This window comes from Schistocerca serialis, chromosome 3 (assembly GCF_023864345.2).
Source record: "Schistocerca serialis cubense isolate TAMUIC-IGC-003099 chromosome 3, iqSchSeri2.2, whole genome shotgun sequence".
NCBI lineage: Eukaryota > Metazoa > Arthropoda > Insecta > Orthoptera > Acrididae > Schistocerca > Schistocerca serialis.
In genome coordinates this window covers 418,541,651-418,563,182 of record NC_064640.1, presented here as the reverse complement: position 1 = coordinate 418,563,182, position 21,532 = coordinate 418,541,651, and the positions used below count along the sequence as shown (strand labels likewise).

Below are 21,532 nucleotides of genomic sequence, written 5' to 3'. Positions count from 1 at the left end.
CAAAAATTCCAGTCACCATCCCAAGCACAAAAGGGGAATTATTAAACCATTGGTGGACTGGCCTAAAAGATTCTGTGAACCACAGTACTTGGAGAAAAAGTTCAATCATTTAAGAACTACTTTCAAAAGAAACTGCTATTCTGCAAAGAGATAAATAAGGCACTGCCTCCTAAAAGATCTGGAGCTTCAGGTGAAAAAACAAAACCAACTAAAGGGAAAATTTTCCTCCCATTTGTAAAAAGAGTCACAAATTGCCTCAGCAGATTACTAAAAAGACATGGTACTGATAGTGCTTAAACCAATAAGAAAAGTGCATGAACATTTTAACACAGCAAGGGACCTATGCCTGTTGCCTGCAACAGTAGGAGTACACAAAATCCCTTGCACATGAAGTCAAGTATACATAGAATCTACAAAAAGAAGCATTATCATGTGACTTAAAGAATACAAGAGTAATGTTTGCCTGGGAAACATGGATAAATTGGCAGTAGCAGATCATACTCTGGGACCAGAGAACCACCAACTTCATTTGTTCAATACTACTACAGTTTTATTAAAATACAACTATTACTCTGCTTGGATGTACAGAGAGGCCATATTGAAAAAAATAATAAAAATAACTTTAGAATAAAGAACAAGGATTGAAATTAGACAAGTTGTGATGCTTAGTAGCAAATGAAGCAAACAGCTCCAATTCTACTGCACCGCAAGCTCTAAGAGACTCGTAGGCATGACTCTGTGATCTTAGGCATTAATCAAAAGATGCCATGACTCAATCATTGTGTGGATACATATAAACAGTTTGTCTCGCTGAACTCGTGTAAGTTTGAATTTTTTATATGAGTCTATACCATCTGATGGTGTCTCCAGCATTAGGAGACAATGAATTAGGCCCATGAAATATGCATTGGGGTGCAGCCTTTTGCTCATAAAACAGAAGTCACCGAGGACACATATACTAGCAGCGAAAGCCTGCAAGGTATGATGAATAATTTTTATTAATATCTGCCACAGTTTTGATGCAGTGGTTACATCTTCCTTTTTGCATCATTTCAATGGTGATGAGTTGCAATTTTGTAGAATGATGTTCATGGGTGTACTTATTTTTCATGTACTCCATTCTTTTCTCATCAAGAGGAATTGTTCTGTCATTTCACATTTATTGAATCTCGTCATTTGCAACACAAAAGACATTTTGATTTTATTTGTGAGAGATTAATCAGTACACTGCTCACCAGTATCTATTCTCAGCCATCCCTCCTATCATTCAAGCCAATTAATGACAGGAGAGTTTTGGTCTTCATCTGACTAATCTAAGATCAAACAATTTAATAAATTTGCATTCATTTTCTTGTTAGTGAGCAGCTGTGCAGTTTCAGAAGATGTATGTCCTTGGAATATTTCTAGTAACTGAATTTTGTGGAATATATGATGATTTCTCTTTTGGAATGATTATATTTCATTTATAAATCAGTCACTTGTTAAATTAACATGGGCTATTGTGGTAACTGCATATGGATTCCAATGTATGACACATATTACAATCAAACTCCTACAACTATATTATGGTACTTAATTATGAACTACAGAGCAATCATGTAGATGTAAATGTAGTAGTTAATGACTTGATATCATCACAAAATAACCACAGAAACTCATTATATCATTGGTAATGTAGAATTCATTTATGGAAACTATAAGTGGAATAAACAATAAGTAATATTTTATAGTCTGCTCATAGCATGTTTTATGGGCAACTTTCATAACAACTTTAAAAAAGTGAGAAAAGTGAAATAATTCAGTCTTAACAGGATTTATTTGTCAACATTTATATGAGCTACTTTTATAACTACCCATTCCAGTTTACTGTGCAATTAACCAGTGATACTGAATTCCAGAAAAAAGAATGACTCAATACAGTACAAAGAAAATTTTTATTTTGTGATGATTTAATCTATTGTGTGTGGCTTGGTGGCTCACTGATGAATTGCTACACTACAAATTCAAAGTCCTAGGATTTTAATCTCTCATTTAATACTGCTTTGACCTCTGTCAATGTTTATTGATATGAAAAGGCAGAATTGCACTGTGATTTGAAATTCACGTTTAACTGAGGTATAGCTGGTGAGGTATAACTGGTGAGATAAGTCAGTTCGAAGTTCAGAAGAAGCCAACGGCGTACTACTCCAAAGACACCATGCCTAGTAATGCACTGTGGTGTTCAAAACAATCTTCAGACTGATGACAACTTAACTTATAATCTACTGTATTTGACGATAATATCAATCAGACTGGCTGAAAAATGAGTCAAAACCAAAGCCCAATGAAACACTGTCAGACGTCCAGAATAATCGAACTGTCACTGTGATTTTTGGCTCTGTTAGAACTATTTTAACATCTAAACAGTTTCCTCTTCATTTGGTTGTAGCGCCACTTAATAAATTTATTTATAAGGATTCCTCTGACTGTTGACAACTTATGATTTTGCAACAAGACGTATTTTGAACTAATCACAGAATATCCTTTTCTTACAGAATGAAACCAAAATCAATCACACATCTGTCACAAATGGACATGCTGTAACAAATGGCTACTCCAAGAATCAAGCATCTGACTATTACATCAATGCATCAACAGATATTCACTTACGTACAGTTGCAAATAAGTCTTTAGCAAATGGTACAAACTGATGAAGTACTGATTTAGTGCTGTTTTCATTTTAGGAAAACAGACATGTAAATGCTCATTATCAACTGTAAGTGATGATGAGCAGGAGACAGTGAACAACTGAAGTGTTCCTCTATACTGCTGTGGATGTAAACAAAAAAAAGTGTTTTATCTACAACATTCTGTGGGCATTAAATCCAATACGTGTATTCTGAACACAGTCCCTCTTTATTAACCCACATAATGGCAAACAATAAGGGTTTAAAAGGAGTAGAGCTATTTTTACAGTTTTTGGAAGCCCATGGTATTCATAGCATGATTTTATATGTGAATGTGTGTATTCTCATGTCAAGTTAATACCATACATCAATTGCAGATTTGTTAGAAACAAGAGCCATAACAAAAAAACTCAATTGAGTTTCTGTCAAACTGTCAGTTCATAATTATATTTGTTTTTATCACTGTATATTTTTTATGATAAGTTAAAGTCTAGTCAGATCTAAATTATAATGTGATGTACAGCTGAATATTAAAAATTTGCATCAGTCACAGACAAATGGCAGTTATCAAATTTTGCCTGTCATCTGCTGTCAGAAATGTTTCATTGCCATAAATAAGTATTGATGTGTTATTATTATTATTGCCATAAATGTTTCAGATCAATAAACTTTGCTGACTATTCTACTTTTTCCTTGCTTTTGCATTATTCACTCTTTAGATGATGAAATCAAAACTCTCAGTTCATACTGAACTGTTGAAGGATATGAGGTGCAGAAATGTGAAAAATGTATATTTATTTCTACTGGCCAATCCCCAGAAAGATTATTGTGCAATGTATATTGCTCTGAAACAAGATTCAGCTAAATTGTGGTGTAGCTCAACTAAACATGGTGTGGACCTGGAGAGAGAATGGCAGATTTTTTTTTTTTCTTCTATGTGTTGCTAGAGTGGGTTGTGCGGGCTGTTAAGTTGATTGTGCTCAACAATTAGACTATATACACACAACAAAACAAAGAGTGAAGCAACAAGTTCAGTTTAATATTGCTGCACACACATCTTTTGCCATTTCTTGTCAATGTACTACTTTCTTCACTCATTTCAATAATTATAGGACATTTTAGAGGAGAATAAGACCAACTGCTCCATTTTCCAGTTGTGGTGAGTAGCTGAATAGTTCCCCCTCACTTGCCATGACTGAGTGCTGTTCACCACCAGGCATACACTTCAATTGGTCAATCTATAACTGTTTAGTTCTTTCCTGTGTACATACTTTGAAAGGTTTACTTTTTGTTAATTATATTTTGTAATAGGCTACATATGCAACAGTTTCTGAGACAGATAGTGACTGAAACAAATGCAAGCAGCTATTAAAAGATGTGTCACTTTTGCTTAATGACATTGACACATGACAGTTTTATGTACAAATGAAATCTACTATACTCAACTGTTCAGTTATATAAAAAAGAACTCCTCTAATATGTAGTCATTGTGTGTGAGAACAGTAATCTGCTTAGCATTTGCTGTAATTCAGTTGATCAGTGTTGTGAAAGAGACCTCATGTAATGCAGATACAGATGTAAAATATAAAATTTTGGGTAAGGTACATTGATGATACAAGTTTGTAAAATCTGAAGCACAAATAAAGCAGGGTGTGAAAGGAACAATCTTTTATATTTCTGTTTCAAACTTGCTGTGAGCATCCTGATGCTGAATGGTTGTTATATATCTTAGATGATAATGTATATTTATTGTAATAGCTGTTATACAATATCGCTGAACTGTTTATGAGTACGTGTTCTTATACCCGTATGTCTATAATGTGTTTCTTTGTAAAATATTGTTTTTGCTCATTAAATAGATTTTATATGTATTTGTTTACATTGTCTACTCTTATTTTTAATGTCAGTGTATGATTTTAGATGACCACTGATTCATATCATTATCCTTTATCTATCAAAACCTAAATTCTTTTTCTTAACTGGCATCTTGTGATTCATTCTAGCTAACTGGGTGCTAACTATTGATAAGACAATCTTTATTCTTGTGGAATGACCAAATAAAGTACTCAATAAGAATGAATGAGTGCAGGCAAATTTTATGTACTTGTAACAACAGTGTTATTTTAGAAAGTGTGCTCATTAACAAATTGATAGTAAGCTTACGGCTTCTATCTTCAAATCTCAAGGAATACAGATATTTTCTACCTGCACTAATAATTTAGTAGTATGAAGGTTGATTTTTATTTTCATTCCTTTTTTACCTTCTCTCTTAACTTTCGTTTCATGAGATCTCTTCATCAATATTCTACACCATTAGGCTGTCATTTCCATCTTTTTAGCCATCCATATCATTAATTAACTTTTCTCTCTTAGTATTTAATATATTTCTTGGGAACTCAGGTGTGATTGATTCTATCTACTGTGTACACTCCATTTATATCCACTCTTAGCATAATACTATTACATTTGGGTTCTGATGTTGCATATTTTATATCTGTCAACATAGTTTACTTCTATCCTCTGTCTCTATACTTAGAGAGGAAGGTGAACTGTAAGAACATATGTACTAAAAGGGCTGGAGCATGGAGAACTCCTGAAAACAGGGGGACTCATATAAGGCTTGATATCACCAGTTGGCTAGAACTGAAAACTGATAGTAGTAGTTATTTGTCATAAACCTAAGTACTTACTGAAATACAGAATGCAAACTCATGTTGGCAGCTAAAGCAAAAACTTAAATCTTTTGAGGCTAAGTTGAATCTGCATGTGAAAATGTTTGAGTAAGACAGTTCATGAAGAGTAGGCCAAGAGCAGTGCTACTGCACAGACACACAGGTGTTGCACAAGTATGGAAGCACTGTGCTGGGTCTGCAAACAGGTTTCTCTAGTTTATTTCATATGTGTTGCCTGGCAAGTAACATACTTTCTTGCAAGTGCCTTCATGCACATCATGCCCCAGTGTTCAGGGGCAGAAAGTTGATGGCACACTGATGCAATGATGGCGGAATAACCATCCTGTATTTTTCATTGTCCATTGATCATTTTGATTCTATTTTTCAAGGAGAAATAGGTAAAAAGTCCTGGGAAAGCAAGGGCAGGAGTCACTTTAGACAACCAAGCTAAATTTTTCATGTTATTTGGCATAGGAGTGAATCCTCAGCCATAACACACACAGTTTCAAATGCTGTGAGAGGAAAATCAGCCAAGCAGATTCACAAACCATTGGCAATATGAAAGCACATTATTTTGCTAAAGTCAAATGTGGGTTCCAGCCTAGGGTTACCATAATTTCTGTCTGACAAACCGGGACATTCCTCTTAAACTTACGAAAAATGGACATAATTTGGAAGCATAACCTGGATCACTACCCTTAAGCATAAAAAAGTGAAAGATACAACCAAATTGCCACTATTACTCAGGACATTCTGAACTGCTGCAATGAACCACTTACAGTAGGAGGAAAGTGGTTCTCACAAGCAGGTCTTCTACCCATGCTCCTCAAATAACAGCTGCCACTCAGTCAGAGAGTCATACTATGTTTCAGGGGGGAAAAAGTAGGCACTATTGTGGTTGTTGCTGTATTAAAAAAAAATAAGAGGAGGAGAAGAAATTTGCAGAGCCAACACATTACTGTCACAAGACTGTATAGGATGTAGCTGCATAAAAGGTTTAATACTCAGATATATTTGCACATTTATTGTTTGCCGGTCAACTGCACTTGGAAGTACACAAATTCACAATGCACAAATTTAAATTTTTCAGTGAACTAGTAGGCCTGAATGTGTTTTTCCAATTATTTTCCAGAAAACAAGAGATACCTCACAAATCAAACAGGTGAAAGTTTACAGATTCCAATGTTGCTGTCTAGAAGCAGTGCAAGCAGTTATTCATTATCCCAATAGTACAACAGAATTTAGAACTAGCAATATTCCTTTACTGTTATAATTATGGTGCTCCCATACTAGAGTGTTCGTGTTAGTGGGACACTGAAACTTGGGATCAGTCAATTACAAGTGTGTTTGTCATGTGTAGCAGGTGATTCACTTCACAGTTGGCAAGTCAGCTGCAGAGATGAAGCACTGTCAGACTTGCACTCATCTGGACACTCTCATTTGACTTAGTGTACTGACAATTAATGATCACTGCAGTTAACTGCAGCCCCCTCCCCCACATTTTATTGTATATAATAATAAAAGTCAGAGCAGCTCACTTCATAATTGAAAACACATTTTACCAATGCCTTAACTATTGATATTTGGAATCTATTTTGTTCTTCAGTCCACTGGACAATTCATGAGAGAAGATACACTTTTCACTGTAACATTGTGTCCTGGAACAGAGATTTAGTAATTGTGACTACTGCTCTACACATCCACACTGTTCAAAGAAATAGGTCCACTTCTCCAGACATGATTTACTAGATCAGTTATCACTATTCTTGCTGAGTTGTAATACAGTATACTGGTTGAGGAAACAAAACTGGTCAAGCAACGATAATACTTCGTCTTGCAGAGATAGTATTGCCCCTGTAACTTCATTCCAAACATGCTCTGAGCCTAGCAACATCCATTTGAAAATGGAAATTTCTTTGAAGTTTGCTGACCATTAAAAAAAAATTAAATAAAATAAAATTAAAAAAAATATTCGCGTGTTTCGTAAACCTGCTCAATATCAGAATGAAATTGCTGGATATCCCTAGAGGATGCAGCCTCTATTTTCTGCAAGATACATAGATTTCACTTTGAGTGGCACAAATTTTTCCTTTTTATGCCATCCTATCACTCCCACAACATCTTCCAAAAGTGCAGCTACTTCTATAATACTGCTGTCTGCCTTCTTAAGTTTAAGAATTTGTCTCTGAAATGCACTCATCTGACAGTGCAAAAACCATAAATATGGCTCAGTCAGTGGATTCTGAAGCAGAGGTGTCAGAAATTTGGGTGATTTTTCATCTGAAAGGAAGAATGACTTGTTGTTGTTGTTGTTGTTGTTGTTGTTGTGGTCTTCAGTCCGAAGACTGGTTTGATGCAACTCTCCATGCTATTCTATCCTGTGTAAGCTTCTTCATCTCCCAGTACCTACTGCAACCTACATCCTTCTGAATCTGCTTAATGTATTCATCTCTTGGTCTTCCTCTATGATTTTTACTCTCCACGCTGCCCTCCAATACTAAATTGGTGATCCCTTGATGCCTCAGAACATGTCCTACCAACCAATCCCTTCTTCTAGTTAAGTTGTGCCACAAATTTCTCTTCTCCCAATTCTGTTCAATACTTCCTCATTAGTTACATGATTTACCCGTCTAACCTTCAGCATTCTTCTGTAGCACCACATTTCGAAAGCTTCTATTCTCTTCTTGTCCAAACTATATATCATCCATGTTTCACTTCCATACATGCCTACACTCCATACAAATACTTTCAGGAACGACTTCCTTACACTTAAACCTATATTCGATCTTAACAAATTTCTCCTCTTCAGAAACGCTTTCCTTGCCATTGCCAGTCTACATTTAATATCCTCTCTACTTCGACCACCATCAGTTATTTTGCTCCCCAGATACCAAAACTCATTTACTACTTTAAGTGAATCATTTCCTAATCTAATTCCCTCAGCATGACCCGATTTAATTCGACTACAGTCCACTTTCCTTGTTTTGCTTTTGTTGATGTTCATCTTAGATCCTCCTTTCAAGACACTGTCCATTCTGTTCAACTGCTCTTCCAGGTCCTTTGCTGTCTCTGATAGAATTACAATATCATCAGCACATCTCAAAATTTTTATTTCTTTCCCATGGATTTTAATCCCTACTCCAAATTTTTCTTTTGTTTCCTTTACTGCTTGTTCAATATACAGATTGAATAACATCAGGGATAGGCTACAACCCTGTCTCACTCCCTTCCCAACCACTGCTTCCCTTTCATGCCCCTCAACTCTTACAACTGCCATCAGGTTGTTGTACAAATTGTAAATAATCTTTCGCTGCCTGTATTTTCTAACCCCTGCCACCTTCAGAATTTGAAAGAGAGTATTCCAGTCAATATTGTCAAAAGGTTTCTCAAGAGTGACTTAAGAGCAAAAAATAATTTCACTACTCTCTCTATTGCAACAAACAAAGATAACCACCTTGTTTTTGTATGTGACAACAATGGATTATACTCTATGTCAACAAACTCACAAAATTCTTTTAGATACTCCTTTTGTACTGTGTATTTGGAGAAGTAATTGGAAAGTTTAATTACTAATGTTTGCTTGTCAATACTCATTACATCAGCAGCTGTCTTTGCAGCATCTTGTAGGAGTTGGGTGTCCTGCACACATATGTGTGCAGGACACCCAACTCCTACAAGATTTTTGTTTACTTCAGTTTTCAGTTTCACGAACATATTGTTTGTACCAGCTCATTTTACTCCTCCAAAATTGGTGTTGACATTTTCACCGCAAAACACTATGCACTATTTATCAATTTTGTTTTCATTTAAGATAGTGATGTAAAACGTACTTCTTACAGTGGCAGTACCATTTGGCAGAGAGGTAATTTTACTCAAACTCAGTGTCTTGGTGTAAAACACTGAAAAGTTACTTAAATATTTTCTCAGCTTTATGATTACTAAAGTCTGTAGCAACACCAAAATAGCAGACTTTGGAAAGACCATCACGTATTTGTTTGACAGTCTCAGGCACTAACATTGATTTCACAAGTGCTGTTGATTTTGTTCTGCCCAACATCACTTTTTTGTTGCTTCAGAATCATTAAAAAATCTCGAGTGTAGTCCAGAAGTACATTCCCCTGATTTCAAAGACATATGATGTTTGACAGTATGATGCCAAATCCCTAATTCCACTGCTGTTACTAATTTGGCCTGTTTAACACTAGAATGTCCAGCTCACATCAATCCACTACAACACCCAATGAAGGACAGCTGACCACTATGGTTTTTATCACATTTTAAAAATATTTATTTTAGAAAACGTAATAATATTTCATATTTATTGTCATTAATAATGATTTTACTATTTTTTATCTACAATAATAATGTGGGTGCATTCTTATTTGAACCTGATAAATTTTATTTTTTTGTCAAACCATACAAAAATATGTGACACCATGTTAGAGGTGCATAAAATTGCTTACATTTTCAATTTTTGTGTTTTAAATGATATAAAAATAATTGACAAATGTTATTATTACAGGATTGCTTAGCTATTCACTAATTATACTTGTATTCTGTTAAAAGTAAGTACTGTTTTACTAGACTACTCGATTGCACTCTTTGCATATCCATTTGCTTAGACGTGAACCATGTGCAAATTTTGTACATATAAACCAACTATCTCTAGTTTTATTTTTGTTGTAAAATCCAGCCTGACAAGTTTCTCATTTAGTTTGCTTAGATTTTCCTTCTTCTCTGTCAAGTATCAAAATAGATGGCGTCTGAAGTTGCTGAGGGTGAGAATTTCTGATGGTACCACTAATTCTTCTATAGCTTTCATTATAAAAGACCATTGAGTTATGGCACAACCAGTTATCAACTTGTACAGGGTGTGAGCATTGATCATAGGTAGATCAAGAATGTTGTAGAAGACATGTGCTGGCAAACACTTCGTCATTGCTCTTACACTATATATGCATGGTATTTTATCTATCACATGTATTCTGAATTTGGTATTCTTATAAAAATTGACTGCTTCTTGAGTGTTCATCTCTGCACCCTCATTGATTGTTACTCTGGAGTGCTTTGAACTAAGAATAAGCACAGTTTTCTCACTCTTTTCTTGGAAAGCTGTTAAAGTAATGTCACCAGCCTTATAAAAAACACTTGAATGAAGTACATCTTGTCCTTCCCTCACAGATGGTGCCACTTCCATTCTACTCCTGTTCAAATGCTTGTATCCCTCTTTTTTAGCTCTTTTGTGAGCTTGAGAGAAGTGAAGAAGTTGCCTGTTGTAACATTTCTCCCCTTTCATAAATAAGGTTCCATGACACGTAGCGTTAAGTGTTCTCCCAGGCTAGTACTCGCAGGTCTAGTTTCATCTTTTCCCAAATAAGGTAGATGATTTAGAACATATCTAACTTTAGCACCTGTGAGCAACCAATACTTTATGGTGTACTTATTAGGATTGCCACTCATGTATTGAGTGAATGGACATCAGCATTTTGTCATATATAACTGCTCATCCACAGTTAGGAGTTCAGTTGGTTTGTATCATGCAATGCAGTTATCTATAAATATGTACAATATTTCAGATGCCAAATAAAATTTGTCAGCTTCTTTACATTGCTGACACATAGCTTTGGTGCCAAGTGAGAAATCACATGATTTCTAAAATTTTGTTTCTTGCCATTGTTTGCATAAAAAAGATGGAACCTCACTCATGACTCCGTAAATCTCTCGTGGGAAGACTCCATGCACCATATGTTCCTCGATAATACAATATGACTATAAATGCTTCCAGCTCCTCCAAATTTAAGTTCCAAAAATTATCGCTGAGTATAATGCACACTTCTGTTGCGGTGCATTTTTTCACTAGGCGCAACACATTTTCACTAATGAACAGACAAAGTGCACTGGCTGGGGATTCCTCCCTAACAATATGCATTGCATACCCTGTAGGTCCAGCAGTCTCTCGAAAATCACTTTGATGAATCTTCCTCCCTGCAGAGTTTCTAAAAGAAAAAGGTGTCCATGCCATTCCATCAGCCCGCACTCTTCTTGACCAATGTTGGCTCTCACTCTAATACACTCCTGGAAATTGAAATAAGAACACCGTGAATTCATTGTCCCAGGAAGGGGAAACTTTATTGACACATTCCTGGGGTCAGCTACATCACATGATCACACTGACAGAACCACAGGCACATAGACACAGGCAACAGAGCATGCACAATGTCGGCACTAGTACAGTGTATATCCACCTTTCGCAGCAATGCAGGCTGCTATTCTCCCATGGAGACGATCGTAGAGATGCTGGATGTAGTCCTGTGGAATGGCTTGCCATGCCATTTCCACCTGGCGCCTCAGTTGGACCAGCGTTCGTGCTGGACGTGCAGACCGCGTGAGACGACGCTTCATCCAGTCCCAAACATGCTCAATGGGGGACAGATCCGGAGATCTTGCTGGCCAGGGTAGTTGACTTACACCTTCTAGAGCACGTTGGGTAGCACAGGATACATGCGGACGTGCATTGTCCTGTTGGAACAGCAAGTTCCCTTGCCGGTCTAGAAATGGTAGAACGGTGGGTTCGATGACGGTTTGGATGTACTGTGCACTATTCAGTGTCCCCTCGACGATCACCAGTGGTGTACGGCCAGTGTAGGAGATCGCTCCCCACACCATGATGCCGGGTGTTGGCCCTGTGTGCCTCGGTCGTATGCAGTCCTGATTGTGGCGCTCACCTGCACGGCGCCAAACACGCATACGACCATCATTGGCACCAAGGCAGAAGCGACTCTCATCGCTGAAGACGACACGTCTCCATTCGTCCCTCCATTCACGCCTGTCGCGACACCACTGGAGGCGGGCTGCACGATGTTGGGGCGTGAGCGGAAGACGGCCTAACGGTGTGCGGGACCGTAGCCCAGCTTCATGGAGATGGTTGCGAATGGTCCTCGCCGATACCCCAGGAGCAACAGTGTCCCTAATTTGCTGGGAAGTGGCGGTGCGGTCCCCTACGGCACTGCGTAGGATCCTACGGTCTTGGCGTGCATCCGTGCGTCGCTGCGGTCCGGTCCCAGGTCGACGGGCACGTGCACCTTCCGCCGACCACTGGCGACAACATCGATGTACTGTGGAGACCTCACGCCCCACGTGTTGAGCAATTCGGCGGTACATCCACCCGGCCTCCCGCATGCCCACTGTACGCCCTCGCTCAAAGTCCGTCAACTGCACATACGGTTCACGTCCACGCTGTCGCGGCATGCTACCAGTGTTAAAGACTGCGATGGAGCTCCGTATGCCACGGCAAACTGGCTGACACTGACGGCGGCGGTGCACAGGTGCTGCGCAGCTAGCGCCATTCGACGGCCAACACCGCGGTTCCTGGTGTGTCCGCTGTGCCGTGCGTGTGATCATTGCTTGTACAGCCCTCTCGCAGTGTCCGGAGCAAGTATGGTGGGTCTGACACACCGGTGTCAATGTGTTCTTTTTTCCATTTCCAGGAGTGTATTTTTTTGCAGTAGTACCTGCAAAAATTTAGATGTTATGAGATAAAATCAATGTAAATGCTACAAAAATAAATTATATAAATATAGGTAACATAAAAAATAAACATAAATAACTATAAAAAACTTTTATACTTGACAATTGTACTTACTGTAATATTTTACTCACCTCCTATTCTCCCTGTGTGACAAATACCGATACTTACATTTTGCAAAGCAAGCCAAGTTACAGCATGATTATGATGGGAAGGAACTCCAGTTTGTCATTTTCACCACTGCTTTCTGATGGATCACTAGTCGAATGCACAGGAGGATTGATCATCCGATGTACCACTTTCATTGTACTTACTCTCAAACTCTTTAACTTTGAACTGAGTTGCAGGTATCTGATGAGCTTCTACAGTTTCAGCCTCAGAAAGGCCATGACCATGACAACGATCCATTATAGCTGCAGTTGACCTGCTACTGACAACAAACAGACATGTAATGCCCATTATATGCAACAGTACATGAAGCTGATGACTGTTAACTAACAAGAACACCAAATAAACCAGGTAAATTGCATAGTCATGAGAAGCGGACAGTTGACTGCCATTAGAAACCAACAGTAAATGTGTAATTATATTAAAAATTTGTAGTTACAAAGCAAAACTATTAAGGGAGACTAAGCATTGTCTAAAACTATTAAAAGTCAGAAAATCATGCAATCAGAATATTTTGAACACCAAAGATATTCGCATCTTAAAATAAAAAAATAGTCAACTGAAACCTGCTGGTTATTCCAGTCTTAAATGAATTTTAAATAAAATAAGTGTTAATTTTTTTAAGTACTTGCAAAATAAATGCTTGATACATTCTTCATGCTAGCTAAATGATTCTTAATATATGATCTTACCGCAATGGAAATATAACACTTGCAAATTACATATTCTACTTCATAGTCACTTCTCCCTCATTTCTTGAAGAACCCTTCTGAATGTTTTTCTTGGATACAACACTTCCTCTTTGGCATTTTGAGTTCATGTAGATCAAACACTTAAATAACAGATTAATGACAATATGATTCAGACAGAGAAACGGAGAACCATGTTGCTGAAAAGCTTAAAATGAACTGACATAAGGTGCAATAATTGAAACTTAGCAGTGTTACAGCACAATAATATTCCTTAAAGAACACAGTGAGCTGCAATAGTAAAAACTTTTGTTATTTAGCTTAACAGCTGGAGTTGAAATATAGACCCACACAAGAATTTGGAGAACTAATTAATAGTATGCGAATATTTCTCTGAAATCCAAAAATCTGGGACAAAGTGCATTCCAGAAAGCACTTTTTGGCACACCAATTTCTTTAATCTGAAACGGGGACCATCCCAGAAAATGAGGACACCTGGAAAACCTAGTCCAGCCAGAAGTAATTCTGGACAAGACATCAACATTTTCATGTCATTCTGTTTGTTATTACTAAGAAAGAGAGCCCATCGTGGAGCATGGAACTGTCTCTTTTGGGAAGTTGATTCTTGAAACTGAACAATGGAATATCAAATTTGTAATCAGTGATTAGGCGGAATTCAGTCCCATAAAGAAACGTATGAAATTTTTGGAAGCCAAATATGATAGCAAGAATTTCTTTTTCAATTTTAGAATAGTTTACCTGAGTTATAGTCAGAGCTTTGGAGGTGTATATGATGCTGTTGTGGAAATGAAGTGTAATAGCACCTAACTTAGAGCTGCAGTCAGTATTTCCATGCTAATTTTAGAATTGAGAGGACTGTTGCTGATTGTGACTTGACGCTTGCCAAAGCTAACCTGATATCTAATCGGACTCCTGAATAAACTGGACCCAAGTAGCACTGAAATCTGGTAGCTGAGCTGCTGACTGGTAGAGCTGAATCAAGATATCATCAACAAAATTAAAGGGTTTACATGCTGCTTGAACAACATTGCACAGATCCACAAACTCCCAATGCTTGTGATAAGGTACTTAACTGAGTTTAGATGGGTTATGCTGAATGACTCTATCCTCTCCTGAGAGGCAGTGCATAATCACAGTTACTAAAAGGCAAAATTAAATGAAAAGGTAAATAGCTTAATGGCCAAAACAGAGCTCATGTAAACACAAAAATATGAACTTTAAACAAGGTGATGACTGGAAGGACAGGGATGCATATTCCAACATGGAATTAGAAGAATTTCAGCTTGAGTTTGACAAAAAGCACAGTAATAATAATAATAATAATAATAATAATAAAATTTTATTGTCATTCAGCTGATTACAGCAATAGACAAAGTCAAGAGCATATATTTCTACATAAACTACTATACTGATGTAAACTGGTTTACATAAAATAGGTACACATTAGAATACAGTATTTTCATCTTCAAAAAATTCATCAATGGTGTAAAACGGATTGTTCACTAGTAGCTTGTATAATTTAGCTTTAAAAATATTTACAGGCAGTTTTTTAAAGTCAGCACTTAGTCTGTTAAACATTCTTAGCCCAAGAACTAGGTAGAAGTTCTGCAATTTTGATAATCCATGATATGACACGTCTACAGATGTTCTGTTTCTAGTATTATGGCTACGAATATCATTTCTCAACACAAAATTAGAGGCATTGTTTCTAATGTACAATAAAAGATTGTAGATGAATAAGTTTACTACTGTAGGACACTGCAATTAAATAAACAGAGGTTTACAATGTTCTGTTTTATCAGAATCTGTTATTATTCTGATTACTTTCTTCTGTAAAAGTAAAATGTCATTTACATGACAGCTACTACCCCACAGTAAGTTGCCATAAGAGATGATGCTTTGGAAGAAGGCAAAATATGCTGATCTCACATAGTCATTGTGAACATGTCTTTTTGAATTTCTAATTAGATAAATAACCCTTGAAAGCCTAGCCAATATATTTTTCCCATGTCAATTTATTGTCAATATTAACAACTAAAAATTTGACAGTTTCTAGTTCTTGGTAGTTAGGAATCTCTTTGAGGCTAAAGTAAAGTGTCTGGGTTTTGTTTTCATTTAGTAAGAAGCCATTAACTTTGAACCATAATGAGGACTGAACAAGGGTTTTTTTCGGTCAGTGTTTTCAGTGTACCTAGATCAGAGTTTTTATGTATAAAAGTTGTGTCACCAGCATACAATATTGTGAGAGAATTTATGAACAAGGGCAGGTCATTAAAATCATTAGCACAATAATTAAAGGTCCAAACACCGACCCTTGAGGCACTCCGTACCTAACATTAACCAAATTTGATTTCTCCCTATCAATGCACACAATTTGTTGACAGTTCTCTAAAAAAGACCTGAACATATTTATACTGTTGTCATCAAAACCATAGTAAACCAGCTTATTTAGCACAGTGTCATGCTCTACACAGTCAAAGGCTCTGCTCAGGTCACAAAATGTAGCCTAGGCATAGTCCCTAGCCTCGAACACATCTGGTACTAATTTTACGAGGGACTCCATAGCATCTGTTGTGGATTTATCGTTCCTAAATCCAGAGTGTTTATCACTAATTATGTTTAGTTTACCCAAGTAGACACTAACTTGCTCATACATAACTGTTTCTAAAATTTTTCAAAAAACTGGGGTTATGGATATGGGTCTGTATCTAGCGGGACAGTTCTTTTCCCCTTTTTTATATATGGGCTCAATTCTAGAAATTTTTAGTATGTCGGGGAACTTACTTTCAACTAGGCATTTGTTAATACAAAAAGTTCAGGGATAAATCACACAATCAATAACATCTTTCAACAAATTACATGACATAGCATAATAATCAACACTAACTGAAGGTCTGAAATTTTTCACTATTTTTAGGATATCGCTTGGGTTCACTTCTGTGAGAGTGAAGGCGTTTGGGGGAAGCTTTTCAAAGCAGCTGTCCATATTACTAAGTGCATTTTCAGGGGGTTTGTTTATTGAGCTACTAATTTCTTCAATGGACTGAATGCAATATTTATTAAATTCTTCTGGGGTAATGATGATTTCCTCTTTGTGTATAGTGTGAGCAATGGAGTTTATTACACTCCAGGCCTTTTTGCATGTATTGTTAGATTTTTCAATGTTTATTATGTTATGCAGTTTCTTTGCTCGATTTATTGCCTTCCTATACTTGTATTTAGCTTTAGCATACAGTTCTTTATACAGTTCTGATTTACCGATTTTGTACAGACTAGAATACAGCATAATAGTATTTTTCAGTTGCCCTAACTGTGGAGTATACCATTCCTTCATTTTCCTTTTCTTGTAATTACTACTAATATTCACTGTACATTTTTTCAGAGGGATGTTATTTTCAAATATATTTAAAAATATGGAGAAAAACTTGGTGAAAACAATATCAGCTGAGCAGTGTTGAACCCTAATAAAATATGTGTCCCAACTGAAATAAGTGAGGGCATGTCTAAACCTATCCATCCTCTCTCTGCTCACTGGTCTAGTAATCACAATTTTAGATTCTGGTTTGGCGCAGTCTGAAGTTACATTATTAAGACTAAGATATACTGCATCATGGTCTGAGTAAGGGAAACTAATTACATCAGTAGACATACAAGTTCTCTTAATATTTGTAAATATATTGTTTAGACAGGGTGAGCCTCTGGTAGGTTTGCAGTTAACATAGTACAGGTCAAATTGTCGAAGCACATTTTTGAGCTTTGTCACAGTTTTTCTGTCCATCAGGACATCAAAACTTTAATTGATATCCCCTCCAATGACAATATTGTATTTTTTTCCATTTCGGTATACATATGTACATTAAGAGTTCCTCAAGTTTCTCCAGAAAGATATGGGGGTCACCACTAGGTCGCCTGTACACGACTACTATCATTAGCTTAAGGTTCTCAATTACTAGACCTGATACTTCAAAATGCATTTCATCACAAAGGGTATTGAGATCCATCCTGCCACAGTTTGATGCAAGAGGTGTTTTTGCATATATTGCTACCCCACCACGTAAGTGCTGTTTTCTGCAATAGCAACCAATTTATTGAGCTCAACTGACTTCTATAAGCAACCAAATAAGATCAAACAGAATAAGCATTGGTTTAAGCATAACTTGAAAATCCAACAGTTAGTAGTCAGCTCTTTGTAGTGCAAGTAGCTGGGGAAACTTTAAATAAACAGACATGAAGTATCTGGTTTGTTCATCTTTGAAGATGAAAACCAGATGTTGCGCAAAGTGAAAATTTGAAAATAATTAAATTAAATTGGAAATACAATTGTTCAGTCCTTGTGGTGGTCCACAGAAATGAGCATGAATACAAGAATTGGACACATGCTGTAATTTACAAACAATTTAAACACACTCTTTGGTCCCAACCAGTTACTCCAAGTGGATGCTTGTAAGGTAAACACACACATCAAATGCGGATGGTGCCGAGCATAGAAAAGATAATAAATACAACATGAATACAAAATGCAGTCTCTGCAGTGCATGAAAAACAGTTTGAACAAGGCGTTTAAACTCAACTGGTTAGTCCACATGGACCCTCATAATATGAACATAAACATCAAATATGGCTGGTGCCATGCGTAGAAAACATACTAAATCTAACATGAACACAAATTTTGACCCATGCTATGCATGAAAAACAGTTTGAACAATAGCATTTAAACTCAACTGACAAAGCTAACTTAAGCTGGTGCCATGTGTAGAAGACATACTAAATATAACATGACTACAAAATTCAGTTCTTGCCATGCATGAGAAACAGTTTGAACAAAGTGTTGGAGTCAACAGGTAAGTCATTTGGTCATTTGAAATGTTAATGCAAACATCAAACGTGACCATTGATCAGGAAAACAATAAGACACTGTGCAGTTATTGTAAGGGAGGCACACCATGGCTACGTTGGCCTGAAATGGGATAAAAGAGACAACCAAATATTGTCTGGTAGTAGTTACCACCAACAGTTAGTGCCTACACAGATGAGCAGTGCAAAGTTAGTCTGACCTTGTTTGGAAATAACTTGTTTCAGTACAGAAAAATGCATTGATCATGCTGGTATGTGGCTCTGCAAATTTAAAAACCATGGGTCCATCAGAGCCCAAATGTGGACTCTCCAAAGTGGCTAGAAAGGGCAAAAAGGAACTGTGATACATGAGCTATTAAATGTGGGAAAAGCCATCTGGTTCTGTGTTGGACTGGGTGCCTGTCAAACTAGTTGCCACAAGGCAACACAAGACTGACTTGCTGAAACGTTCACTCCATATCATCAGTGCAGCACTCAGGCACTGTCTCACAGTACTTACATTCAGCCAAGCCTTTAAGTTCTTTCTAGACCAACTAAATGTCACTAGCATGCCAGAAACATGCAAGTGTCACACCTAGATGGGGATTCCTGCACAGAAATTCATTAAGACCAGTCCTGGTGGTGGGGGTAAGAGATTCCTGTCACCTAGGATGCCTGCTGTAGTGAGAGCATCTTGAAGAGTGTCTAGCCGCCTAAATCCTGGGAGAGGATCATCTGCTAGAGCAAACTGTGGTGACAGCGAATCCTGAGAGGAGAGAACTGCCACAATCTGTTAATATTTGTCTGCAGTTTTGGGGGAGAGAACCAACCCAAAGCTGTGCTCGGGAGTGTAGGTAGCCAGGATAAGTCACTTGGATGGGTCATAGGTCACTTGACAGACACTGTTTTAATTTTTTTAAAGTGTCCTGGCCCTGATGGGACCATTCAGATTTTGCACATTTACTGTATAAGTTACTGAGTGGTCTGATAATCTGGGCAGCATTAGGTATGTAACTGGAACTATAATTAATTTTACCAAAAATGATTAGAGATCTTTTAAATTTGTGAGCACTTGCATTTTGTCTGTGTCTTCTACATGTTGTTAAGTTGGTTGTAAACTTCTGTGACTCGAGATGTGGCCTAGGTATTCCATTTCTTTCTTGAAAATGTCACTCTTGTTTAGCAGGGGGAAGAGTATACACAAGTTTGCAGGTATTGTTCTCTTGTAACATGAGTGAAAATTATATTATTCAAGTAGTTAGCCATGTTTGGAATCTTTTGAATTAGTTGCTCCAAGTAGCATTGGAGAAATGTCAATGCACTAATGATTAAAAAATGCGGACTGATGTATCTGTACAACCTGAAGAGCATGTTAATTACCATAAAGTGTTGTGACTGTTCATGAGGCGGCAATTGCAGATATTCTTCAGCTAAATCTGTTTTTGAGAATTACTGGCCACCAGAAAGATTGAAAATTAGTTCTTTTGATCAAGGAATGGGTTAGACATCAATGTCCAATTATGCATTTACAGCTGCTTTCAATATCTTCTTCCATTAATTGATTTATCTCACCTTTTAAGTCCTCTTGTAGGGCTACATGAACTGATCAGTCTCAAAACTAATGAGACTGCAGACGATTTCAATTGATTTTGAGCTGCATAATAGTTAATATACCCTAAACACAGAGAAAATAAGTAAACACATTCAGTACATAACGTTTCAAGATCATCAAATAATACCACCTTGAATATGATGCTAATTTTGTCTATTATTTGAAATCCAAAAGCTGAGTAAGTATCCATCTCAAATATGTTTTGTGTCTCAGGTGAGAGCACAGCTAAGGATGTAACTGAATGACTGACTTTTTTGTGTGACGCTGTTACCATAAATTCACCATGCAATCGGATGTAGTGTTCGATATAAGATTTTAGTTTTCAAGTTTAGGCTTACAATGTAATTATATTATTCTGCCCTAGTCACAATATTAATACACTACTGGCCATTAAAACTGCTGCACCACGAAGATGATGTGCTACCGATGCGAAACTTAACTGACAGTAAGAAGATGCTGTGGTATGCAAATTATTAGCTTTTCACAGCATTCACGCGAGGTTGGCACCAGTGGCGACACCTACAATGTGCTGACATGAGGAAAGTTTCCTACAGATTTCTCATACACAAACAGCAATTGACTGGCATTCCCTGGTGAAACATTGTTGTGATGCCTCATGTAAGGACGAGAAATGTGTACCATCACGTTTCCGATTTTGATAAAGGTCGGATTGTAGCCTATCGCAATTGCTGTTTATCGTATCGCGACATTGCTGCTTGCGTTGGTAGAGATCCAATGCCTGTTAGCAGAATGTGGAATCGGTGGGTTCAGGCGGGTAATATGGAACGCTGTGCTGGATCCGAATGGCCTTGTATCAATAGCAGTCGAGATGACAGGCATCTTATCTGCATGGCTGTAACGGATTGTGCAGCCACGTCTCGATCCCTGAGTCAACAGATGGGTACATTTGCAAGACAACAACCATCTGCACGAACAGTTCAAGGACATTTGCAGCAGCATGGACTATCAGTTCGGAGACCATGGCTGCGGTTACCCCTGACACTGCAACCCAGACAGGAGCGCCTGCAATGGTGTACTCAATGACGAAGCTGGGTGCACGAATGGCAAAACGTCATTTTTTCGGATGAATCCAGGTTCTGTTTACAGCATCATGATGGCCACATTTGTGTTTGGCGACATCACAGTTAACGCACATTGGAAGTGTGTATTTGTCATCGCCATATTGGCGTATCACCTGGCGTCATGGTACAGGGTGCCATTGGTTACATGTCTCTGTCACCTCTTGTTCGCATTGACGACACTTTGAACGGTGGATGTTACATTTCAGATATATTACGACCCGTGGCTGTACCCTTCATTCGAACCCTGCGAAACCCTACATTTCA

The 21,532-nt window shown here is 37.5% G+C and overlaps 1 protein-coding gene across 7 annotated transcripts in view; it reads left to right on the top strand.

Moving 5' to 3' along the window:
- LOC126470295 (elongation of very long chain fatty acids protein AAEL008004) overlaps window positions 1-4,537 on the top strand; it is a 338,249-nt gene extending 333,712 nt beyond the window's left edge. For all 7 annotated transcript variants that reach the window (XM_050098057.1, XM_050098051.1, XM_050098052.1 and 4 more), the window contains one exon: window positions 2,535-4,537. In XM_050098057.1, the coding sequence (XP_049954014.1) occupies window positions 2,535-2,690 (156 nt within the window). In that variant the 3' untranslated portion in view covers window positions 2,691-4,537. The remainder of the gene's footprint in view (window positions 1-2,534) is intronic.
- The last annotated feature ends 16,995 nt before the right edge of the window (window positions 4,538-21,532 follow it).